Source organism: Mytilus edulis, chromosome 5, assembly GCF_963676685.1.
Source record: "Mytilus edulis chromosome 5, xbMytEdul2.2, whole genome shotgun sequence".
NCBI lineage: Eukaryota > Metazoa > Mollusca > Bivalvia > Mytilida > Mytilidae > Mytilus > Mytilus edulis.
This window is the reverse complement of record NC_092348.1, coordinates 70,418,523-70,446,221: the sequence shown is the minus strand read 5'-3', so window position 1 is coordinate 70,446,221 and position 27,699 is coordinate 70,418,523. Positions and strand designations below refer to the sequence as shown.

Genomic DNA, 27,699 nt, shown 5'->3' with positions numbered 1-27,699 from the left:
AAAAGGTGAATGTAATTTTTATTTATATATTTAGAAAAAGCTACATTATAAAAATATGATTAGATATACGTTTTAAAAAAAATAAAGTTGAGAATTGCATTACAGTGTACAAAGATAATACTTCACTGTTTCCATTTTCTTTGTTCAACTTTCCATTAACACGCTCAACATAACTAAAAATAAAATCAAGCATTTATAGTATATAGGCTGGACAAAGAAATCGCACTGTTCAGCAGTTCACATCAACGAAAAATAGGTACCAAGTAAATATCTCTTTTCCTCATTTAATTGCATAGATTGTATTACACAATATTGTTCTAAAATTCAGTTCAGAATGCTTCATTGACATACACTTTATCTGCTTCTTCTGAAAGATATAAAAAAATCCAATGTAACTGCGTATTACTTTAATGGTTTTTTTTCATTATTATTGAAAAGTCCAAAAATAAATACTATTAAACTGTACCACTTCGTTGGTATGGAGATATTCAATTTGTAATTGGTAATATCATTGAATATGTTGTATCTTGAACGATTTTAGCATTAAAAAAACATCATTTTGCCTTATGTACTTTATTTATTCTTAATTAGTTTTCAAATGTAATTAAGTCATAGTAGGTCAATAAATGTTCTGTATACATTTGATAAGGCACATGTACATTTAACCGATCTGTTCTCATATGATAAAGAAATGCAAAGCAATTCAACAGCTACCAATTAATTGACGATGGAAAACAAGCATGTGTTTTCAGTAATTCAGGACGAGAACAAATGAAATAAGAAATCAACAGGGTAAGTGCTGTGATGTATCTAAATTTAGACTACAAGACGAGTGCATATCACTGTATATGAGCATAGGTGCGAAATGAAATAAAATATGACATGTTTAAGTTGCAACAAGAGTATCTCAAATAGCAGGAACGTTGGCACTTTGAATAGAATTTAACTTTAATTTTAACTGTATATAGGTGGTTTTGACTGCATATATGTATCATAAACAGAAGAACGGAATCGATTGTATTTCATTGTAAGTAATATCGTTTGGAATTGAAGAGTATGTGACAGATATTATTACTAACTGTATCAAATTTGTACTTGAATGTCTTTGGATTTGTACATAAAACATGCTAAGATACTTTTGATAATTCAAAATTTGATTGAGAATACCTTCCTTTAAGTTTAATTTACTATTACGAACTTTTCATTACACAAATAAAACTTATTTCAGTAAATGCTTGCATTTCATTTATATATAATTCAACCTCAAGACTATCCTTGTACGATCTTCTGTTGTATTAACACTACACATGTTTTTAAGTTATCAATATAAATATCAGAAGTTTTAGTTAGTAACACGATACATGACTGTATAATCTTGATAGTTAAAGGAAAATGCTTTGAAATTCTAACATCTAAAAAACCTTATCTGTTCATGATTCTTAAGACTACCTTTCTGATTTTCCAATTCCTCATACACATTTGTTTTATCTTGGGTAGACAATGCGTCATATGGGTCTACTGAACTAAAACACATAATACAACTCCAATATAGTTACAAATACAACGTATGTAATAGGTCTTTTTGATTTCATGTTCAATTAGACATAGTTTGTATTGAATGATTTGTAATGGGTGTATACAGCTGATTTCATTGGTTTTTAGCACAGAAATCGATATCAGAAGATTCAAGTGCGTCAAAATACATTTATATTTTTATCGGCATTCACCTCAAAATCTAACAAAACCTTGAATCAGACTTATTGAGAAGGGATATAGTTACGATACTGTTGTCAGGTCTTTAAAGATGGCATATTTTGGCTTTAATATTCATTCACTTATAGGGTATTTGCATCGGACCTAAACACATTTCTTCTTAAACCAGATGTTGGCATGATACAGGTTATGCTTTTCTTATATATTTTATGATGGTATAATACTAGACCCCTAAGGGGAGGGATTGTACTTGATATTCATATTATGAATACATAATCCTTCAATCAGTGTAATTGCGGTCTGGAGCTGGCATGTCAATAACTTCTAGTAGTCCTTTGTTAATTTATGTATAATTGCCAATTTGTTTAGTTACCTAAAAGAAGGACGAAAGATACCAGAGGTACAGGCAAACTCGTGAATCGACAATAAATGGACAACGCAATGGCTAAAAATGAAAAGGACAAACAGACAAACAATAGTACACATAACACAACATAAAAAAATAAAAAATAAACAACACGAACCCCACCAAAAACTAGGAGTGATCTCAGATGCTCCGGAAGGGTAAGCAGATCCTGCTCCACATGTGGCACCGTCGTGTTGCTTATGAGTTAATAAATCCGGTAAATAGTCTAGTTCGGTAGGTCACATTTATGAAAGGGGAGGGGACTGTAGTTACGACCCGCTATCATTTGTGAAACGGTTATTAATTAATTGTTCTTTTGAACTAAGTTTTACTGTGCGTATTGTTTTTGTTTTGTTTTTCTACATTGACTAGATGTATAGGGAAATATAGTATCAAACATCATGTTTAAACCTACTGCATGTTTCCGCTATCCCAAGTCAGGAGCCTCTGGCCTTTATAAGTCTTTTATGATTTTAAAATTACAGTTTCCTGTGTATGTTTCGGAGTTAAGTATGACGTCTATTCTCACTGAACTAGTATACATTTTTGTTGAGGAGCCAGCTTAAGCACGCCTCCGGATGCGTAAATTTCTCGCTGCGTTGAAGACCCATTAGTGGCCTTCGTCTGTTGTCTGCTCTTTGGTCGGGTAGTTGTCTCTTTGACACATTCCCCATTTCCATTCTCAATATTATATAAACAGAAAACTTCCTTTAATATTATAAAGTAAAACAATTTTTTTTTCTATTCATATTCTTTTAATATTAGAGCTTTAAACCGTGGTTGTGCCTTAAAACATATGTAAAAAAATCGTCATGTGCAAGTTGTACGGTATCAAACTCGTCACAACTACTAAATTTGCATCGCATTTTGTGTTGTAGTATAACCCTTGGGTATCAAGTTTTCGGTGACGCCGTACTTGCAGGAATTTATCTTACACTAATCATAAAACTTACTTTTTGGGTCAAGGTATGTCTATGTCAAATTTGTTTTTTAATTGTAATACAATTGAAATGTGGAATGTGTCAAAGAGACAACAACCCGCCCATAGAAAAAACAACAGCAGAAGGTCACCAACAGGTCTTCAATGTAGAGAGAAATTCCCGCACCCGGAGGCGTCCTTAAGCTGGCCCCTAAACAAATGTATACATTGTGTACTAGTTCAGTGATAATGAAAGCCATACTAATTTCCAAATTGTACACAAGAAACTAACATTAAAATAAAACAAGACTAACAAAGGCCAGAGGCTCCTGACTTGGTAAGGCAACGTTTAATGTCTGAGTCATCATTTGTCGATGTTGAGTTGCTTTTCGCACGAGATCAACAATAAGAATCTCATTATTAACCGTAGTTTAATGCTACTGTTCCCTAATTACAAAAGAAGCATATACGGAAACATTATTACATTGTACCCAAAAATGTCCTCGTGTTAATTTGGTTCCTGTATATACACACAAAATGATAATTTAAAGGATACACAATTACATGTACGCATTAGTTATCCATATAAATACTTACGGTTTAGACGATGGCAGGTCTACAAGATAACAAATAGCAATTGTGATTGTTAGAACTAAAATTTTCCAAGCATGCAATTTGTGCGGCAAATATATTATTTGTTTGCAATTGGTATATAAAGCAGTTAATATACAGGTACAACAACCATAGGACAACTTGATGTTGTATGTAACGTGTCTTTAATTTCATTTATTTTTTAAATAATTAATAAGATGAATAACAGCGAAAAATATGCATACAGGTTACTAATATATCAAAACAACGCATATCTTTTTGGTATCTAACTGTACATATTTAATATCCTGACAGAGATTCACTGGATAATACATTTATACGGTTTTAACACATCGTTGAAGTAAAGAACAACCATTTTTTTTCCAATAGTCCTTATTTATTTATTTATTGTTTGATATTTGTTTGTGTTGTTGTTTGTTTTACCGCAATGTTTCGTATACTGCAAATCAATTAAAGGACACTTAATAACATATTTCTACAATTATGTGCGCAGCAGATATACAATAATATTCTACTATATACCTTTATGATTATCTAAATCATCATACACGTTAACAGCGTCTTTGGTTCCAAGAGATTCATAGGTTTTGCTTGTTCTGAAATGTATACACACAAGTCATTGCAACTGTAAATATATTAAAATGTAATAAAAATAAAGGACTAATCAGAATTAAATAGATGAATCTTGAAGATTTCTGTGTATTCGTTAGAAATGCATTTAAACTATTCAAACTAAGAAAGTCAGAAATAGTGACGATGCTTAATGACATAATAAAAAAAAGTATATACAATACATATCATTTATCAATATGATCACGTCAAAGCGAAGTTGCAACTACATATAGATTGTAATCAAAGTAATACAAAATCAATCTCAATCCTAATTTCATATTTATCAACCTTATTACTAACTTTGAGTAATAATTCAAAAATCAGTGTCAATGTTTTTCGATTTTGAATGGTCAGGGACCCTTGTTTTTAATTATATGTTCAAACACTTTATATACTTTAGCTTAACTCAATATTCTCATATATTATACTACTTTTCTTTTCTTTTTTATATACCATGTGGAACCGTTATCGGTCAGAAAGTACATCAGATTTCGTAAAATTTATTTGGTTTTATCCTATTTACCAGCCAATTACGAGAAACTATAATCGGTGCCGTTCATCAGAAACGTGTTGATCATTAAATGATGAAAGAGCGACTTCTAAAATAATTCAAATATTTTTTCTCTGTAATCTGAACGCAAATTACATTGTTCGTTTTTTCTCTCCATTTATATCTCTCGACTGGGTATACCATTTGGAGATGTTGGTACGTTTACCTTTTATTTATACGACAAGAAAACATTAAAAGAACCATTATTTGACTTATATGCCGTCTTAAACAATTTTTTCTGCAATAAAGATTTGAATTATATTTAAACAAACACTATGAGGATATTCATTTTTTACTTGTTTGCGTTAAAATACGCTTTACGGCTCATTTATAATTTGAAATAAAACACACCTTTTAATCTAGATATAAACTATAAAATCACTGACCAGTTTCAATAAAGTAATATTAAATATGCATTAATAGGACACAAATTAATTGTAACCGTGTATGCAGAAATAAAAGTAACTGTGTTAGTAATTTATTACACTATCTTTATTCTATGGGGAAACTAGGAAAGCAGATTATGTATACAACTATCACATCGTCTTTTCCCGATTGTGACCTACCGCACTGGACTTATTACAGGGTTTGTCTTAACACGAACAACACGAGAAGTTCCACATGTATAGCATGATCTTCTTATATTTTCGGATCACCTGAGATCATCCCTAGGTATTGGTTGGGTATTTGTTGCTTAGTCTTTAGTATTCTATGTTATGTTTGTGTACTACTTTTTGTTTGTTTCCCTTTTTTCAGCCATGGCGTTGTCAGTTAATTTTAGACTTATGAGTCTGAGTGTCCCTCTGGTATTTTTCGCACCGCTTTAACTATGAAGTTTTTTTTTCTCTGTTGTCCAAAATAATTGAGAATCGTGTATTATCAGTAAATGTAACACAACACACGGACATCTAAAGATTGAAGTACAATTTCAAATACAGTGTGAAACAATAATTATATATTTTTGTTTAAAAAGTCCTTTGCACAAATCGGATAAATTTTGTTTGTTCCAAAGTGTAATGAAATGTTTACAACAGTAATCAATAAAATAACTTACGATTTAGACGATGGTAGGCCTACAAAATATACAAATAACAATTGTGGTTGTTCCATTTAAAATTTCCTCTCTCGTGCAACTGATACAACCTATTGATGATGTGCAACAACCTATTTTCCTATATAAATGTTGGTGTATTTTTTTATTTTATTATTTGTTTGTTTGTTCCCTAACAAAATGCAACTCATTTATGGAATAACTGTGTATAAAATGTTGAATTATTCAAGTTAGTATGTTTGTTTTCTTTACCATCAAGAATGTACTGTATCAGGAGTATTTGCAGAATTTTCATTTATAATATCATCAACTGAAACGCGCATCTGGCAAACTAAATAATAACCTCAGTATTTTAAAAGATTTATTACTTGTATTAAATCATATTTATACTATGATTTGCTGATCAGATACATGTGCAGTATGTTTTAAACGATGACGTTATATTACACATACCTTTGTCGTTCTCCAAATTATCATAAACTTCAACAGCCTCCATTGGTCGAAGTGCTTCGTAGGTTTTACTAGTTCTGTAATATGTGAATAAAAATTATAACAATTCTCTCTAATATACAATAATGTAATTAAAAGGGAAACCACTTTTCAAAAAACGGGTAAATCTTGACAATTATATAATGTACCTTCAATAGAAATGAAATTAAGTGAAAAAGACGTTTTGAACTGTTAATAATTATGATAATTATAATAAATACAAAACTAATTCAGAAGCTACTAATACTTACTGCTTTTCTTCTGTATCTGAAATGAAAACATCCTCCATTTAAAAATGAAGGACAAATCTATTTGTACATTCAGCGAAATCTGGTGAATGATTTATTGTGGTTGAAAAAGACATTTCATATTTATGAAATCATCAAGAAGTGTAATTATTTTACGTAAAATACTATTTTTATATCAGTACACGTGGTTTAAGAAGAATTTCTAAAATGCATTATATCTGACGTACCTGATTTACTGATAACTTCTTCGTACTCGTCTCCAATTTGAACGTTCTGAAAGCCACTGTTTTCATGAAATCCAGCGTTTCTGAAAAATAAACATTTAATTTTAAAGTTTCAAGAATCACATTTTTGTGTATTTTGAAAAGGTAAAGTATTTCCTTTAAAAGAATATCATTGTTCACGTATGTATTATAACGATGTAGGCACTTTATGCAACTACTAATAAAAAGAGATGATGAATATTGTTGAAAACAACTTGTTTTGGATTTCAAGTTAATTACAAGGGAATTCAGAGACAATCTTTCGTCTAGATTTTTTTTCAAAACTAATGAGTGCGTATACACATTCATAGAACATTTTTCCCTATCTTATGCATGGTAAAAATAGTATAAACTAATATAGTTACTTTTGTTGACAATTTTTTCAATTCTAAATAATGGATAAATTACAAAAGATACATAAACTTCTCAAACCTATCAAGCGATTGGAAAGCAACTGTCATATTTCTGACTTTGTAGATGCATTTCTTCATTCTTAAAACGGTGGATTCAATCTAGTTTTATGACTAGCTAAACTGCTTACTTGTAAAATACCATTATATTGACAACCATGTGAAAACTAAAAAAAAACAAACTAAGCACACGAAAACATGTAAAATATTGAGGTACGGCAGTTAATATATATATATATATATATATATATTTGTATAAGTACGTCTGAGTACATAATGTATATACAACTCGTCTAAACATCAACCCAACAATGTCTAGCGGGACGGCTGCAGTGCAGGCGATTTGGTGTCACGATATCACAGTAGCATGGGTTCGAATCCCGGCGAGGGAAGAACCAAAAATTTGCGAAAGCAAATTTACAGATCTAACATTGTTGGGTTGATGTTTAGACGAGTTGTATATATATATATTTATCATAATCACTATACAAACACGAAACTTTGTCGGCAAAAAAAATCAAAATGGCGTGAAGACACTCTTTCGAGAAAGTATTACAACAAAAATGAAGGACAAGTATACAAAAAATGACAATAGCACAATAATTTGTAACAGTGCTGGAATGTATAAGTACAGAGCAACGCCAATATATTCTATATTAGGTACATGTAAAACAATTCAAATGACGATTTGAAGCATAAGTCCTAAAGACAGGACCTTATGAAAAGACGAATCTGCATAAAAGTCATTACTAACCGATCTAGTTATACTTAACCAGAGTTCAAGCTTTATAATGGAAGTCTTTTTAGTGAAGAAACTTTTCAGTTCCGTAATAGTGAAAGTGTCCTTATCATTAACAATGTTAACTACGACATGTTGGACAGAAGGCATTAATAACCCATGGGATTTTGAGACTTAACTAGTCAGACAAATTAGCAATATTAAGTATTTATGCATATGCATATACAACCGAATTGACATTTGTGACTTCTCAATTGTTTACAGGTACCACATGTCCAGCAGGGTGCTAGCCCTCTCAGATCACCCCATTTTAGTTTAGTTTCCTATGTTGTGTTTTGTTTACTGTTTGTCTTTTCGTTCATTTTCGTACTTTGCCCTGTCCTGTTGTTCTCGACATAAAAGTTTTAATATTTTTTTGGTATATTTCGCCTACCTTTTACCACGGTTGTGTTTTGAATTTTACTTACACCTTATATATTCCCTGATTTTGTAGAAGTCGTCATTCTGTTAACATTTATACTGGACCAGTTGTATGTAAACAAAAAACTTATCAACTAAAACTGAAACCTTACTTTTTTAAATCTATGACAGTCACTGTAACATAATTTTTACTTACTTTTTTGTCTTTTTCGTGCCTGTTAATTAAAAGTCTTAGAATCAATCATAAAGACAATAATAAAGACATATTTTAAATTCGTTAAGGAAACTTTGAACAAGTAGCTTTCTATAATTTTTCAATATCATTGTTTTCATAATCACGTTGCATATGGGCAATTATTATTTATAATTTTCGTGATGGATTATCAAAGGATAAACAGTATAATCTTGGGAAATGAAACAGGGAAGATATCAAACACAAATCAAATGTATATAAATTTAAAGAACCAACACTGACTAAAGTCGACGACGAAAACGCACATGAATAGGGAATATCGAACAACACAAGCTGTCCAAGGGTGAAGGAATACGCTTCTGCGTGGCAAGGAGTAACTATTCATTAAAGTGAGTCCTTCGAGTAACTCGGTTGAAGTACAAACACAGTCATGAGACAAACTGGGCAATGTCACAAACAAAAAAGGCAGGCTAGGATTGTGATTTGACAAAAGAAACATATCTGTTGGAATATGTGAAACACATATACTTTGGTCAACCTATCATCAAATAATGGTATCGAACTTAAATCTATCGAAGGGATGATTTAAACTTAACCATTTCAAACATCTATTTCAATTGCTTTCTTGTAAGTTATTACATGTACACTTTATCAAAGAAATCATAACAGGAAATCCAAATCCTGCAATATTGCATCAGATGTGAGATGCATCTTTCTTCGATATGAAGGCAATGTCGGTGTACCACTTCTCATGATTGCAAAGTTTACGATGAAAATGTATGATTGTTATTTAAGATGTCAAACAAACTTTACTGAATCCTGTATTTTGAATTCATTTAGAAACATGTATTAGCAGTAGAAATACATTAAGTCAACAAATTTTTGTATGTGTCTATATCTAGTTCATCCATAAACATGTATTGGTGATTTTGTTTTGTCATGTTCATGTTCATGTATGAACCTTTGATAAAAGTGAACGTCTTCTTTTCAAGATTTTTTTTATTCGACTATTCGACTTTAATTTCTTAGAGTTAATCTATTTAATATTATCCATGTTCATCTACGATGATCCCCATGAAAGAATGGTGTTATTCAAATATGTTATCTTAATATCATAATATTACTGATCAATTATAAATACCAGATATATGACACGTAATGCTGAAATAAAAGTATCAAACGAGATCGAAACAAATTTTTTTGAAAGCCAATTGAACAAATATCATTTAAAACGTTGGTCAGGGTAGCACATTTGTGAATATTCGTTTGAATTTTTTAGTTTTATTTACAAAGTTACCTTTTCTCTTTTTGATGATCAGAATACTAATGAAGACAACACATACAATCAGTAATACTACCAGCACACCTGCTACAGTGCCAATTATTGCCTTTGATGATGTGTGAGCGTCTGTAAAAACACCTTATATTTAAACATAATTAATATGTACTTAAGAATTGAAAGCTTTCTTTTGTAACTTCATTGGGGTGTAAAAGCGTTGACCAAAGTACATTTTGTTCCGCGCTTTATTTTAAAAAGGTTTGCACGGTCAACGCTTTTACAACCCTATGAAGTTACAAAATGAACCATTCAATACTTATAATTACATTTTTATCAAGTTTTTAATATAATTTACCTGTGCACTTTATTGTGGGACCTCGTGTCATCATGAATGGTAAATTTTATCGTGTAAAAAAGATGATTAAGGAATAACGCGAGATTGCAGTGTAGCCAATCAGAATAACGTCGGATAATTTTGTTTTTTATACTTTTAGATTGGTTTGGTACACCTACGTGTATACATTTATCTTGAATAAAAAGAAAGTATTACAACAAAAATGAAGGACAAGAATACAAAAAATGACAATAGCACAATAATTTGTAACAGTGCTGGAATGTACAGAGCAACGCCAACGGGTTTTACCCAAAACAGGAATAAACGGTTATGTATATAGTTAAAATTAAAAACATCTAAATCTGATGTAATTATTTTTTTCTAATGATCGCCTGTTATATAGATATAACAGTATAGATTGAATAGGTTGGCATTTTTTTTTGGGGTTGACTTTCATAACCGTGATAGAATAAGAGCTATCATGCAAAATTGACCTTATTGTAAATGTATTAATGATAAAGATAAATGCAAAACCTATTCACCGGGACATGCTTCGCTGTGCAAGGGCTATCAAGGTCTTAAAAAACTGCCATATGTCAGCTTCAACTTTTTAAAGACTTGGCGTATTCACTTGCGAAAGTATAAACATTTTTTTTTTATTAAAAACAAATTATAATTGAAGATAGAAATATTCAACTACAAACCTTTAATAGCATGTCTTTTAATCATATGCCGCAACAGTAATCAACAAACTTTTAACTACATGTACATTATGAGTATCAATTCTTCGCATTCTTTTTTTATTTAATTTAATATTGTAAGTTATTTAAGAATTAAAGTTCATTGTCTCTACCTTTCATATATTGTCTGACCCCAGGGGTGACTGGAGAATAGAAATATGCCGGGTCACTTGTTCTTCTCCAGACCGGGAGTAAAACGCTTGCCAAAGTGGGGCGTCCGTTTGGCTGTGCAGGATGTATCAAGTATGCATTCACGTCCGTACAGAATGGGACGTTAAATCCGATGCCTCGTGCAAAGAGAGTTAAGAACCCTTGCAATAACTCTTTGAGGGGTCCGAAGGTGGCCTGTTGCAAGGCAAAATTCCTGTAAAATCGCAGCGACTAGAAAAAATTTATTGGCCATTCTTGTCCAAAATTATTTTTTTTGCTATGTTGGTTTTCGGTGATATCTTTCCGATGCTGTAGTAAACGTGCGTTGGTTTTTTTGTCATACCTTTCCGATGCTGTAGTCAACAAGCGTTTTAAATCAAGGCATTTTTGCATTGAAGCGTCTATATGATACGGAATCAAGGAAAACAAACATATGCATTCCCACACGATTTGTGTTGTGTGCAAGGGTGATATTTGAAGAAAAAAATGTGAAGAATCTTTCAACCCACTGAGTGCACCTTGATTGGATTTGTCTTTTACCTCTGTTCCTGTTTAAGAAATAAAATCTTTGAGTAAAAATGGTCTGAATCGTGCTTTGAAATCAATCTACTTTGTCTTCACTTCGAACAGGTTGGGCACAAGTAAAAAAATGTTGGATACGTGAATTTCCTGCTTTCAGGGAACCTCCCTGATTTCTGGTGTAAAGAAGACCAGTTTAAAGGTGTTTTTATTTTTCAATTTATGGCATGAAATTTACAAAAGGGCACGTTTTACGTTATAACTGCATCAGTTGAATTTGTAAATACTCAAAGTATTCTAGGAACAACAAAACATGAATAAGGGAAGCCTTGTTTTTTCTAGAACTCGAAAAAACATACAAATCTTTTGTGTAGGAATTAATTGACCAAGCTGCATGATCCAGGTGTAACTGAACATATTAACTGAATTATGTTCATTTCTATTGAAAATTTTTATTCATTGAATTTTAATTCCCAAGTCATTAACATATCTTTTTGTCATCTCATAATTGATGATCAAGGTATGAATTGGTGAACACATGAATTGTTTTGTTGTGAGTTATGCATCACATTAGACTTGAAATAAGCTGGATTTTTAACTAACTAAACATTTGCTTTCATTAAACATTGTTATCACATGAAGAATGTGTGCATTTGTAGATTTCATACCATAAAATAAATAGGAAAAAAAGAAGGTCCCTGTATACAGTTTTTAACACCAGAAAACTGGGATGTACACTGAAATCAGGGAATACCCCACTTTTCTTGACTTATCTTACCTGTTGAATTTTGTAAAAAATCAATATAGAAAATATTATATCAAGAAATAAAATAAAATAATTTGCCTACCTACCTACCTACCCATACCCTGATAACCTCAGTCGGGGAGGGGAAACACAGATATTTTTAATGTTGGCCTTATTTGTATCGACTAAAATGATAAAAAAAATAGAAGTCGGGCGGTAAGTTATGATTTCTACGTATACGTACTAGCTAGTTTTTTTTACAAACACTAACGAGTGTTGAATGAAACATGATGATATTTTACCAGCTGGTAGATTCCTTTAAACTGATTTAGAAAATGTAAGTAAAGACTCGGCTGTATTCACACATATATATATTCATAATTTGAATGTTATTTCTTTTTTTCTTTCAAAGTCAACAATAATATATATTAACTTTTCTACTTTTAAGTGTTTTAGGAAATTTTGAACAACGAGTATTCTTATCCATACATCTATAGATCTAACTATAGATCTATAATGTTTCTCGTTTCTCGTTTTTTATATAGATTTCTCGTTTGAGTGGTTTAACACTTATAATCAGCTAGTAATTTTTGGGGCCCTTTATAGCTAGCTGTTCGATATGAGCAAAGGCTCTGTATTGAAGACCTATAATGGTTTACTTTTACAAATTGTGACTTGAATCGAGAGTTGTCTCATTAGCACTCATATTACATCCCCTTATATCTATCACCAATGTATAAATCTTTTATCAAAAAATATTTAAAGCCTTGTATGTAATGATTCACATTCTAGTGGATGTAATATTGTATAGTCTACTTAACCTTCAAAAAAGGTTACAAACATGGATGCAATTGCGCAGCCGTTCTAAAAGATCGATCGCCAAATAAAGAAAGTATAATTCGACAATTAAAAAAAATGACGGAATATCGCAAATGTATCCATAATTAGATCCAACATTAATGAAATCAATTGGTAATTCTAGGACAGATACCGAATAAAAAAGGATATAAAACCAATTTATATATTTTACCCTTACTAAGTGCAACCATGTTTGATTAGGACTGTTATTTCTTAAGTATATTTCAACATTTTGATAGGAATAATCTATTTTCTAGTTCGCACAGGTATCGGTACATGTATAAGTGTCCCTATAGACGTCTTTAAGAAAACATCTTTTAAGGAAGACATCCTTCATATATGTACTTACGTTTAAGATGAATTTGAGCTGAAACTGTCAGTGGATAGTGGTTAATATCTGTATATCCTGCTTGACATGTAACATTATGACCATCATCAGATCTTTGCGGACTGAATGTGTGATGTCTTGACTGGTTGCCAGTGTAAGTAGTTCCTAATATCACTAGCGTTATTTCAGGTGGTGGTTGACCTCCTACAGCTGTACAGTTAATAGTCATTTCCTGTCCTTCTATTCCAAGTATCTTATTGTCTGGTGTCACATTGGCTAATGATACAGATGTTGGTTCAACTGTACAGAAATTACATTAATAAGTATTACTTACATAATGAAATACATTCATATCATGCTGATAGTTCCTTAAAATTTACAGCGCCCTCGAACAAAGAGACAAAACATACCAATAAAAGCAAATGTATTGATATCCAAGTTCAGTTCCTAATAATAATTTCCCAAAGTATATCCAATTGTTTTTATTTTTTTATATACAGTGGAGTTCTCGGTGTCAGCGCAACCGGTGAGGTTGCGCATTAGCTGACTTCGTCATAACCGTACATTAACACAAATTAAATCGTACTTATAATTGTTTGCGGCTTCTGAAGGGATAGAAAAGAATAAAATTGATAAGTCCAAAGGTGTATTTATAACTGAAAGCTCGTGATTTACTATATTTAGCCAATGTCCAATAAACAAATTATATCATCAGATAAAATTTGTTTTAAATACATCAAAATTATATAAGAATAAAATAAATTTTGCTCTGCATCATTGGTAGTGTGTTTGGTTTAAATTCAGCTATATTTCGTTGTATAAAATCTTTTCTTTATTCAAAGCTAGCTATTTTAGAAAGGCATGCGCGTAATCACCTGACATGTGAGGAACTCTCAAAACAGTGGTTTCCCTAATTTTGGACACACGTTTCACAAAATGTTGAGAGTGAAACCATACAAACAGAAGATTTTATGAAATGAAATAAAAGTATGTTAGGAATGTCTTCACACAATATTATTCAATCATTGATTTTATCAGTTGAATGACGTGATGTCATAAGTCTTAGGTGCGCGGATACATTGGACTGCACCGTATTAATAAGATATTCAAAACAAGAAAACGATAGGCGGGTGATATATAACTTTTATAAATGTTTAGTGTCTAATGACATTTAATTTTCCCACATTTCAAAACTTGGCGTGTCAATGATTCTTTTTTTTTTGGAAATAGTGGTTACAATGGTAATATTGAAACGTTGAATAAGACAAGACTACCATCACGGGTGTCGTTCGGTTTATCGAGAGAAATGGTCGTGAAAGAATATCTAACGGCGGTCAAGTATTGAGAGACGATCGTGAAAGTTCTGGTAACGGATCGTGAAAGACATTTAATGAAAATTTTAGGTCAGAATCTTTGAAAAAATCGCTTAATTTTCAAAACGCGGAACAAATCCGAACAAAAAAATATGTCTGTCAAAATGGTTTAACTTCCTCAACATAACTGTGAAATAAGATAAAGAATATATGCAGTACTTTATGAAAAAACACAAAAGGCGCAATGCATGTCTATGAAATTAATTACAAATAACACGCTTTTTGTACCTATAATGGTCATATTTCAGTTTATCGTAATATATTTGAAATTTAATCTTTGGTGTATATGATAGTACAACAAAATTAAGGTACAAAATGTATGTTCTTCCCTTAAAAGTATTAATTTGTATATGAAAACCTTGAATTTGTTGAATATCCATCAAACTTGATCGTGAAAGATCAGGCAACGCATTATTTTGATCATGAAAGATAATGCGTGACCAGACTTATTACTAGTAATCAGAAATCAGTATTTTTTTACCATTTGATAAACCTGCAACTGGTTGAAGCCTGTAACTATTTTGATAAGGATGAAAATTAAAGCTATTATTTTTTTCTATTCAACACTTTACCTCGAAAGTTAAAAACAAAACAACTAAAAACGTGTCTAAATAAGTTTGAAAGATTCAACTCTGAGAATCGGTCAAGTGCAATTCAGGCAGACCGACACTATTTAGCCAATAATATGGATATGCAACGTTTAAACCAAAATAATATCCATCAAACAAAAACTTTCAGCAAAACAGCATCTTTCATGAGTAATTTGAGTAAATCTCGTCTGCTTTAGTTATGATAGTAATTTTTTTGAACGTCTATAATATCAAGGGTTTTAATAGAAGTGTCAAATGCGCTTAATGTGCTTAATGTATTTTTGTCCATCTGATGAGTTAAGCCTTTTCAATTGATTTTTATAGTTCGTTCTTATGTTGTACTGTTATACCACTGTCTCAGATTAGGGGGTGGGTTGGGATCCCGCTAACATGTTTAACCCCGCCAACATGTTTAACCCCGCCACATTATTTATATACATGTATGTGCCTGTCCAAAGTCAGGAGCCTGTAATTCAGTGGTTGTCGTTTGTTTATGTGTTACATATTTGTTTTTCGTTCATTTTTTTTTTAGACAAATAAGGCCGTTAGTATTCCCGTTTGAATTGTTTTACATAGTCATATCGGGGCCTTTTATAGCTGACTATGCGGTATGGGCTTTGCTCATTGTTGAAGGCCGTACGGTGACCTATAGTTGTTAATGTCTGTGTCATTTTGGTCTCTTGCGGATAGTAGTCTCTGTGGCAATCATACCACATCTTCTTTTTTTTTAAATTAGGATTGTAAATGGTTCATAAAAAGAGTGCAAGAACAGATGAACCATGACATACAGATCTCTACAAATATCCCGTAGACCAAATATATGTGTTCCGATCCTAACATTGCCTTGGAAAATGACAAATGTAAAAGTTATGCTTGGCCAATTGATTCGGAACATAAGGTCAAAAGTATATGAACCCTGACCGACAGCCAGACATAGACATCTTACTATCATTCAATATATCAAATACAATTGACGTCATCATGGTCATATATGAAACATTCAGACAGACATGTACACCATACACGAAATACCATGGCGCTATAGCAAACAGGAAAAAGCTAAACAACATAAAACGAACATTGCCGAATGATGCATGATAATTAGCTCGATGTTATATGAAACCTTGCAGAAGTCGAAAATGTACACCTTACAATCATAACAACAGACATTTATCCTAAAGCTTAATGAATCCGCGATACGAACTGAATCTTCATCCATGAAATGAGGCAAATTCGGGGTCAGGTGAATCCTGTATGACGGACATCAGGGGCGGACCCAAAAATTTAGAAAGGGGGGGGGCGAAGTTTTAAAGATCGCCGAGCGGAGCGAGGCGATAAATTTGTTGGACCTTTTTTGGACCAGAAAAAAAAAGAGTGTAAAATGCACTTTTTAAACGGTTCCTGACGTGGGGCATGCATATTCTATAGTTGCTGTAAAGTGTAAGGGTTGGTCATTTTTATGCTGTATTCTCCCTATTGATTGTCTATAATAAAATGATAATATGGATCCAAAGCTATGTACTGATATATTTGATGTGGGACTTGCATTGTCAGTAAAAAATAGACATGGAAAATTCTCGTTTGTTGTATGTTAAGTTAGCATAACCTCACAGATTTCTTGTTGTAAACAAGAAATACGCCGGGCTATTCGATGAAATTTACAATACGACCGACACGAGTTAAAAAAGTCAAACAACCAATTTTTATCTAAATGTTTGGTTGATATATGTCACTCAATAAAATCAAGGGAGGTGAGGGGTTCCAAAATCAACCAAAGGCTACGAATGAGTCTGAAATGACGACGAATTTATGAATGACCGTCGACAAATGGAGACATAAAAGCCACTCTCAGCAGTCAGGTTGCAGTCTTGTCTTGAAAACAGTATTCAATATATCAGTTCGGCGAAACAGACATTCCAGTCAGACATGCAAACCCCCGACCTAAAATAAAAATACGCCTGTTTTCTATTCATCATGTTCATTTAATGCTAAATAATTCTGTGGGAAATTTTCGTTTCTAATAGCAAAAAAGTCGGAGTCAGATTTTTTTTCTCAGATACATTAGACTGCCTCCTCAAATCAAATGGTTCGTACCTTAGACTTTACATCTATCTATAGAGCTGATACTGACTGGGGATCATTATTCAGCTATCATGTTATTCTAAAATAGACTGGGGCGTTTGGGGTAAAACATGTTTTCGTAGGTAAATAATATTGCTGTGGATTTTTTTTTCTTCATGACAGTGTAATAGAGTATTACTTTCTGTTTGATTGAATTATGAAATAGAAGTCACTACTATACGTTTTGGCTCAATCCTGTTTTGCTTTGAAGGTACCATGGTTGTCATTCTCAGCCTAAGCAATGTGTTACTGTAATTTGAATTTCAAAATGACTGAGGGACGCACTGGTCAACTCAACCATAGCGAATCACATGACAAACAGTCCAAGCAAAGGTACGCCCTCTACGACCCCCCCCCCCCCCCCCTGGATCAGCCACTGGACATGTAGTTTATAGGATCTAATATACAAAATGTGGGTATCCTATAACTCTTGAAAAGTGAGTACTTTAAATGACAATAAAAAGCTTTATCCTACAATCATCCAACTATTTTACATTTCATTTTCTGAAAATATTAATACTTTAAAATGCTTAAACCTATTGAGGATGCTGACCTATATAGCTTTTCTCAATACCAATAACAAATATTAATTATGATATAATTGAAGACTAATTTGAACGTCTTCGTAGCATCAGATCTTTCACGATCTTTTCACGATCTTGAAAAATGCGGTACGTGATCTTTCACGATCCGAAAAATCAATTTTGTGTAAATAGTTCTTTATTTACCAAGTTTCAGATTAGGTTTATACAAAATAACTATAAGAACCATTTGCTTAATTCAAATAGAATATCCTTATTCGTATTAAAGTAGTTTTTCTAGTCAAATTTGTGAAAAAATCATGTTTGTTTACATTTTTTATGTCATTGAAATGTCGAGAAGCAATCTGCCTTTTGTTGTTTTGTAATAACTATGTACTTTTAAAACTGGATATTCTCACATACTGATCATAATGTTGAACCATTTTGACAGACAGTTTTATTTTGTCGTAATTTTGTCTGTGTAATTTATTAAATTAGAATATATATTGACCTTTCATATGTCTTCTCGATTAAATGTCTTTCACGATCCGTTACCAGAACTTTCACGAACGTCTCTCAATACTTGACCGCCGTTAGATATTCTTTCACGACCATTTCTCTCGATAAACCGAATGACACCCGTGACCATGAATGTATGAATGTATTATTGAACCACTAGTTTGTAGTAATTGGTCCTGCACATGGTTTTCAGAATTGTTTTTAATTTGTTTGATTAATATTATATGTTCTATGTTTTATAGATAGCGACAAAATGAGTGCTATGATAATAAATAATCAGGATTTTTAATTAATTTTGTAGTTTAATTAATTTAATTCAAAATTTGGTCCGATTGATCAAGTGGCTTCAATTGAGAATTATTTATTGATTGTCAAAATTATTATTCATTTAACGTTGACGTTCATTTTTGAAGGAGTGTGGTATAAAACGTAACCTTCAAAAAGTTATAGTTAGCCTGATTCTAAATTGCAATGGGTCTTCATATCATTTTAATCAAATGTTAATTATGTCCGTATCTTTTGACAGTGGCATTCAAGTTTCATAAGGTTGTGTGTTTTGTTTTTTTAATTCTTTAATTCAACTGTTTGATGTTACATACAAAAAAAGTCAAACCATAGAATTAGATATTTTAAAAGACTTGAGCAGACAAACGTAAAATATTCAAATAAAAAAAAATCGACGTAATAATTTATGACAAAACAATGAATTATTTACTAAGTAATGTGAAACACAAATAACAGACAGCATGCAACGACAACCACTGAATAAAAGGCCTCCTGACATATGTTTGGTTGGTATTTATACTTGTGAGCGGCCATCCCTGCCCGAACAATGGTACACATCTTCTAAGTTATTATAAAGAATAGTGCCCCCGCACCCCACCCTAACGTAATTGTGTTATAACAAAGTAAATGTATAACTCACGTTTTTTTTGGGTCTGGAAGACAGAAATGATGTCCAGCAGATGTAAAGTTCAACTATCTCCAAAAAAAGCAAATATCTATAAAATTCAAATTCCTAAACCACATGCACACCTTCAATATATGTACAAATAGCCAGCCGATTTAAATGTCAAACTGTAAGACGAGTTATCTGAAATAACTATATACATGTACCTATAATGGGACGTACGGACAGACAGACAAAATTGCTGACGGACAGACGGACGGACAGGGTTTAAATGATACCCCCACCCCAACTTTGAGTTCCGGGGCATAAAACACAAAGATGTGGTATGATAGCAAATAAGATAACTCTCCTCCTGAGACTGAATGACATAAGGGTTGGCAAATATGGGTCACCTTATGGCCTTAAACAGTGAACTAAACCTATACTGCAGAGCAAACCATAAAAGCTTAGTGGAGGTTCCCGTGTTTAAAAACTAAAAAGCACATTTTTGCTATGTCATGTCATGATAATTTATTTTTAATTTATTTTTCATGTTTTGCATCTTAAATAATCAAAACCAGTAGAGGTCGATTTATATATTAACAGTCATCAGCATCATGCTTCAAATCGGCAAAAAAAATCAAAAGATAGAAGAAAACAACAAAGAATGTTTTGTATCTGAACAACCCAACTGTGCAAGGTTTGACACGGATGCACAATATTAGAAACTTTTAAAAAGAAAATGTTACTCATTGATTTTGTAATAATTATTGTGACAGACCGACCGTATTATTTCCGATAAAAAATATCTACGAAAAACAAATTAATCAAAAACCTTTTCCTAATTATGGACCAAATGCACTATCATAATTTTTTTTTTAACGATATTGAACATATACCTCAAGCCAATGTGGAATAAAAAACACACACAGTAAACAATAGTTTAGAATAAGTCCAATGTTAGAGTAGGTTATAGAGGATAATTGTGTTTTGATTATCTACATGTACATTGAATGAACCATACATACTTTTATAACGAACTTGGGTTAAATATCAATGGTGGTGTATAGTTGAATGAGAAGTACAAAACAAATTATATTGGAAAGAATGGAATGGGAAGTTATTCAATATTATATAAGCTGTCGATGTCGGATCGTGCGCGGATGTCTATTGTAGAAAAATGCATAGGTTCGATCCCTTAACTGAATATATTAAAAAGTAAGAATATGAATGTATATGTTCAACACCTTTATGGGCATTTTTTAGTAATAACAAACAAAAGAACTATGTCATTAGGACCTGCTTTGATATGATAACTGCACCTAATTTTTTACAGAATAACCTTTTTTTTCGCTATGGAGCTTCCGTATAACATATGTAAAGTTTTCGGAAGTCCTACGAGGACTAAGTGAGCAAAGTCACATGATAATCATTCATCACAGGTCTTGCTAAAATGTTATTGATCCCTGTTCTTTAATATGATCAAAATAATCCTATTCTTTAATAATTGATTTATGAATTATTTCTAACTTGAAATAGTGTTGGAATGATTAACAATGTCGATTGAGTAATGCCATGATTCAAAAATTGTTTTGTCGAATATACATTTGTACCCAAGGGATTTTAACTGTTACAGAATTTGTTTCTTTTAAAGCTTCTATTTAGAAACTCCTTATTTGTTTGCTTAGTGTCTTGCATGTCTTTCGTTTCATAACTTAAAAGAAACTGTTTTACATGATGTCTTCAGTTGTTTTTGTGTGTTTAATTTAAATATATCAAAGCTCATTTCGTTTTTGGTTGTTTTAATATAATGATGTAATCCTTTGTTCCGTCTGCTGTTTATATTATGTCTATGTAAAGTGCAATACTCTACTGGATGGAATATAAAACCCACTTCTCCTAAAAGTATAAAACCACTAATTGATTGCCCCACATTGCTTTCTATGTTAAATTCTGCAATTTCAAGCATTTATGGCTACTTTGTCTTATAAGTTCAAATAAAGACTAAGTGGCAGTTATTTCATGTCAAAACTGTACCTATAAGTACCCTGCCACTTCCACGTGTATTTTTGTCCATCTGATGAGTTAAGCCTTTTCAAACTGATTTTTATAGTTCGTTCTTATGTTGTACTGTTATACTACTGTCCCAGGTTAGGGGGAGGGTTGGGATCCCGATAACATGTTTAACCCCGCCACATTATTTATGTATGTGCCTGTCCCAAGTCAGGAGCCTGTAAATCAGTGGTTGTCGTTTGTTTATGTGTTACATATTTGTTTTTCGTTCATTTTTTCATATAAATAAGGCCGTTACTTTTCTCGTTTGAATTGTTTTCCATTGTCATTTCAGGGCCTTTTATAGCTGTATGGGCTTTGTTCATTGTTGAAGGCCGTACGGTGACCTATATTTGTTAATGTCTGTGTCATTTTGGTCTCTTGTGGACAGTTGTCTCATTGGCAATCATACCATATCTTCTTTTTTATATCTTATCCTGACATATTAGAGCGTACTGGTTCCCTGAAGTTTGATAGTACAAAAACAGGAACGTTTGGTCAAATGTGCCCTTCTATCAAAATTTCATATATTACTTCTTTATTATTCAAATAAATCTTTCAACAAGGGTTTTACAGTGATCCCAAGTCTCCAAGCTACATGTACATGTATCATTCGATACCACAACTAACCAAATATACCCGCTATTGACAAAGATACAGCTATGCGTAGGAACTACTTTGTTTAAAAATATAGTCACCTATTCTTGTTGTGACAAGCTAATTATGATGATTTGTTTTAATTACATATAACATGAACTATTGTAATTGTAGATTCTTAGTTTTACCAGTTCACATGTTTAACATTTGACATACGAATTTTGACGTTATACATTTCTAAGAATATGATTGGTTAAGAGTGTCGGCATGGAGACCGTGAATATTCCATATTAGGTTAGTAGGGAGGCGGGTCTCACCAATACACCGTTAGAAGTTGAAAGACGAAATTAACATAGAGTTTGCTAAGTTTGATAATGAAATACAAAGTCTTAAACACAAAATAGATACATTTAGTAAGTCTGGAGAAGGGTGAAAGCTCAACCAATACACAAGTGTCACAGAACATTACTCACTCTAAACTAGTGTTTAAAAATGTAACAAATACCGACACGGGTGATATCGAAGATTCCCTCAAGGCATATATTAACGGTATTATTACCTTTCTTGAACTGGATTTTAATGTGACAACCGTACAATGCGTAGAATCGAACACCAATCAACAGAACAAAACGGTACTTGTTAACTTTGATAATGAAACTCAACGTGTAAACGTTCTAAAGAAAAAAAGAAAACTTAAAGACAATCCTATGTACAGTCATGTCTACGTCGAATCTGACAAAACGAGACACGAACGTATGCAAGAAGCTAACATTCGCAAAATTATAAAGACTATACCTAGTCTAGAAATTCGTGGTGGTAGGGTCATTAAAAAATAGGAAAATTGTCAGTCTTCAAAGTCGAATTTAGAAATTGCAAGTTGGAACTGTAAAGGGTGGTATCTTTCAGAAAATACGAAGTATAGTAGAATTTTAAGGAACAAATTCTTAGTTCCTTAAACTTTGACATAATTGGGATATGTGAAACTCACCTGCATTGAAATCAATCTATCGATATATTTGGATACGAATGGTTTGGGAGCAATAGGAAAAATATACTTGTAAATTCTTGGCGAGGCTCTGGTGGTGTGTGATTTTTAGTATCGAAAAGTATCCTTGAGAACTTCACGTGTAGCGTTTTGAATGATATTTATGAAGACATTCTATGGATATCTCTTAAGTGTAAAAATGACATAAATTTCGTTATTCACCTAGTATGTGTGTGTTATTTGCATCCGGAACGCTCTAGTAGAGGCAATATTGCACAGGAGTATTATGATGTTCTGTTGTCGCAAATATATTTGTACAGTGGTTGTTCTAATTTATTTGTATGTGGCGATTTGAATGGGAGAATTGGAAATTTACAAGATTTTGATGATAAAATTGATTTCATTGCTGAAAAGTCAAGTATTGACGACGTCCGAAACGCATTTGGAAATTATTTTTTGGATTTTATCAAAGATGCAAAGCTATGTGTATTAAACGGAAGATTAGAAAAGGATTCCGACAACTATACGTATGTTTCTAAAACGGGAAAGTCAGTGGTTGATTATATTTCGGTTCCATATGCTGACTTGAACAAGTATTCAAAGTTTAAAGTTCAACTAAGTTCAGACATTCTTTTACTATATGACATAACTCCGGCCGCAAAAGCAACTATTCCAGATCACTCTATTCTTTCATGTAGTCTTTCAATTAGTGATTATACAAGCAATTACAGTGAAAATGGTAAAGACAGTAATGTATATTCCAAAAGACGCAAGTATAATGTATGTAATGTTCCGAATGATATTTTCGCAAATCAACGATGCACGAGAGCTATTCTAAGTGTTATTGAACAAATGGAAAATTGTCTAAATGTTAAAAACGAAATCGATAAATTATACGGAAATTTTGTACCTGTACTTCATAGTGAAATGAATAATCATTTACCCTTAAAGATGCCGGGGCAAATGTTACAAACAACGGAGACAACAAATACAAACACCATATTGGAATACTGAGTTAAGAGAACTACTTACTAAGGTTAACCAATCCGAAAAGTAATATCTAAAATATAAAGGGTGTAAACGGACACGGAATTTTCTCAGGAGCAATTTTATCGAAAAAAGAAAACAATTTGACAAACGATTACGGCAGTGTGAACGCACTCATCAGGCATCGATCCGTGACAGAATTAGGAATTTACATGATTCAAATCCGAAGGAATTTTGGAGAGAAATCGATAAGCTAGGGCCGCAAAAACATAGACCAGATATTGACAGTGTCCGTATGGAGGATGGAAGCTTCTCTACAGACCAGGAAACAATCCTCAACAGATGGAAAAGCGAATATTAAAAACTATTTAAATTAGACAATACACTGGTAAACGATACATTCATTGACAATTTAAGCGAACTTACTGAACAATTGGAGCGCGAATTCAATAGCGCAACCGATGAAGATGATGAGATTTTAGCGGCCGAACTTTTTAATGAAAATATTTCAATTGAAGAAACAGAAGAGGCAATGAGATTTGTGAAACTAGGTAAAGCAGTAGGTGTTGACAATTTACCAAACGAAATTGTGTGTAACAAAATTTTGACTGTCCCGTTACAAAAGTTATTTGATATGTGCTTTACTCATGGTATAGTTCCTTCACCTTGGTGCCAAAGTATTATTCATCCTATATTAAAAGATAGAAAAGACTATCGTGATCCACTTGGATATCGTGGTATAAGCTTAATGTCAACTGTTGCCAAAATGTTTAGCTCTATTCTTAACCGCAGAGTTACCTCTTATTTTGAGCGGAATAACACTCTCTGTAACGAACAGAATGGATTCAGAAAAATGAGATCCTGTTTAGACCACATTTATACACTGTGTACCATTTTAAGAAACAGAAAGCTAATGAAACTTGACACACACATATGTTTTATAGACTTTAGCAAGGCTTTCGATTCTGTTAACCACTGGCATAAAATTGTTAAAGCGGGCGTTTATGGAAAAATGCTGAGAACGATCCAAAGCATGTATACAAACCTTCAAAGCTGTGTTAGACTTAACGGTACTCTTACAGATTGGTTTTCGGTCGAAACTGGTGTTCGACAATGAGATAATTTGGCTCCCACATTATTCGCACTCTTCATCAAGGACTTAACTACAGACAGTAATGCTTTGAATTGTGGAATCCGTCTAGATACTAACTTGAAATGAGTACATTACTATTTGCTGACGATATTGTGCTTGTGTCGGATACAGAAAATGGACTGCAAAAACAATTAACAGCACTAGATAACTGGTCTGTGAAATGGAGCTTGCAAGTGAACTGTGATAAAACGAAATTTATGCGCATTAGACAAAAGTCATCTCCGTGCTCAGACAGAGTATTTAAGATGGGGAACACAACTATCGAATACACACCAAGATATCGATACCTAGGATTTACAATATCTGAAACTCTTGAATACAACGAGTGCGTGAACGAACTCATCACAGCTAGTAGGAGAGCACTTGGTGCCTTATTATCAAAACATTTTCTGGTGGATGGTTTTGATTACGAAACATACACAAAATTATTTACAAGTACAATTGTTCCAATCATGGACTATGCATCAGGTGTCTGGGGTTACAAGCATTACGATAATATTGAAAGACTCCAATACAGAGCAATCAGGACATTTATGGGAGTTGGGGAATGTAGTCTGATTCCGGCTATTTGTGGTGATATGGGTTGGACCCCTGCATATATCCGTCGCCAGTGTAACATGATAAGACTTTGGCATAGAATAACAAGTATGCACGTAGGTCGAATTCCAAATCGTATTTTCCAATGGGATTCAACTTTATCAGAAAAATATAAGAAAACATGGTACAACGAGCTAAAATCAGTGATGGAAAAATGTGAACTTTTGGAACTATTTAACAATAACTACACAAACGGACTAAGTGTAAAATTTATTGCCAACTACTCAGAACTTTTGCTCCGTCAAAAACATCACGATAAATGGAAACTGGATATTGTAAACATGCCAAAATTGCGAACTTTTAGATGTCTAGAAACAAACTTTGAAACACAGCAGTACATTACCACTAATATGACACGACAACAGAGATCGACTTTAGCCAGAATGCGTTGTGGGACTTTTCCGTTGGAATTAGAACTTGGGCGTTATCGTGGTATCCCGTCAAATAGACGTTTTTGTAAAGTTTTAATGACAATGTATCCGTTGAGGACGAAAAACATTTTTTAGTAAAATGTCCTTTATATTTGTGCGAAAGAAACAATGCCTTCGCTGACTTTCAGCATCGTAAAAACATAGACCTTTCCGTTCTTTCTGATGACGAAATGCTCATTAAATTGCTAACTACAGACTGTAAACTAGTGTCAAACTATATATTCAATATTTCAAAAATCAGAACTCAGTTACTTTCTCATTGTGATATTTAAATAATCTTGTTTTAAAATGTTCTTGAAGTATTAATTTCATATTTTCTATATTAGCGCAAATTAAAGATATTAATTGACAGTGCTTCGTAAGCCTTTAAAGGCTGGCTGATTGACTTTGTATTAATGTATGTAAATTAAATGTTATATCAGGTTGCACTATAAATAAAATTATATATATATATATATATATATATATAAACACAACGGTACTGAGAACAAATCTTAAAGGTTTCAACAGACGAGGAAATTCATTATGAAGATTTCAATCAATTCATGAAACACATTTAAAGCTAACAAGTTGTTATTATTGGCATCTGTTTGTATGATCAATGGAAGTAGTTTCTTACTATGAAGCTAAACGGTATTGAAGACTTGCTCATTTTGATAAGTCACTAGTTTCATATCACACGTTAAATAAATGTCGTTACATAGTGTGCTAGTGACGTAATACGGTATATATGGGGTCGGTACATTCCATATGGGGATTTGAGCTTCACTCTCACCCCATATAGAATTTACTGACCCCATGTATACCGTATTAGGAAACAAGCACACTATGTAACTAATAATACATCAACTTGTAAAGATTTGCCAAAAAGAACCGCGTTAATTTAATAAAATAAACTTACTTCAATAAGAATATAATAACAGTAACAGTGTTATCTACACATAATAGTAATTCATCTATACTTACCTATGACAGTAAGTTGTTGTGTATATCCTTCACCTGATGTAACACGTATAAAAAATGCCCACACAGCACACTTGTATGTCCCTTCATCACTCTTCCTTACATGAGATATATTAAGATAATATTCTCCGGCTCTCCGATTTCCTGTAACCTGTAATCTGGATCGTAGGTCTGCATCTAAATTTTTGTCTACAATTGTTGATGATGCATATGTTTTACAGCTGTTACCATCTCTTTTCGTCCAATCGATATCTCGATAAGAATCACCCTTATAAGGGCATCTTAATTGTACAGTGGATCCCTTTATTACAAAAGTTGCCTCAGCTGTAATAAATTCTGAAAA

At 32.5% G+C, this 27,699-nt stretch overlaps 1 protein-coding gene across 1 annotated transcript; it reads right to left on the bottom strand.

Moving 5' to 3' along the window:
• Positions 1 to 27,699, bottom strand: LOC139524355 (uncharacterized). The gene is made up of 12 exons (XM_071319120.1): positions 27,360 to 27,699; positions 13,600 to 13,878; positions 9,923 to 10,033; positions 8,629 to 8,647; positions 6,828 to 6,907; positions 6,604 to 6,619; positions 6,317 to 6,390; positions 5,867 to 5,885; positions 4,173 to 4,246; positions 3,636 to 3,654; positions 1,450 to 1,523; positions 1 to 367 (listed from the first exon to the last, which is right to left on the bottom strand). Exons 2-12 carry the CDS (start codon positions 13,805 to 13,807, stop codon positions 330 to 332), a joined length of 732 nt encoding a protein of 243 aa, XP_071175221.1. The 5' UTR covers positions 13,808 to 13,878; positions 27,360 to 27,699; the 3' UTR covers positions 1 to 329.

Excerpts from the sequence above, each read along its gene's own strand:
- LOC139524355 (XM_071319120.1), bottom strand. The coding sequence starts at position 13,807 with ATGACTATTAACTGTACAGCTGTAGGAGGTCAACCACCACCTGAAATA. Across the intron at positions 10,034-13,599 it reads AGCTCAAATTCATCTTAAAC|ACGCTCACACATCATCAAAG; the intron begins GTAAGTACATAT and ends GTGTTTTTACAG. Across the intron at positions 368-1,449 it reads GGAATTGGAAAATCAGAAAG|AAGAAGCAGATAAAGTGTAT; the intron begins GTAGTCTTAAGA and ends TATATCTTTCAG.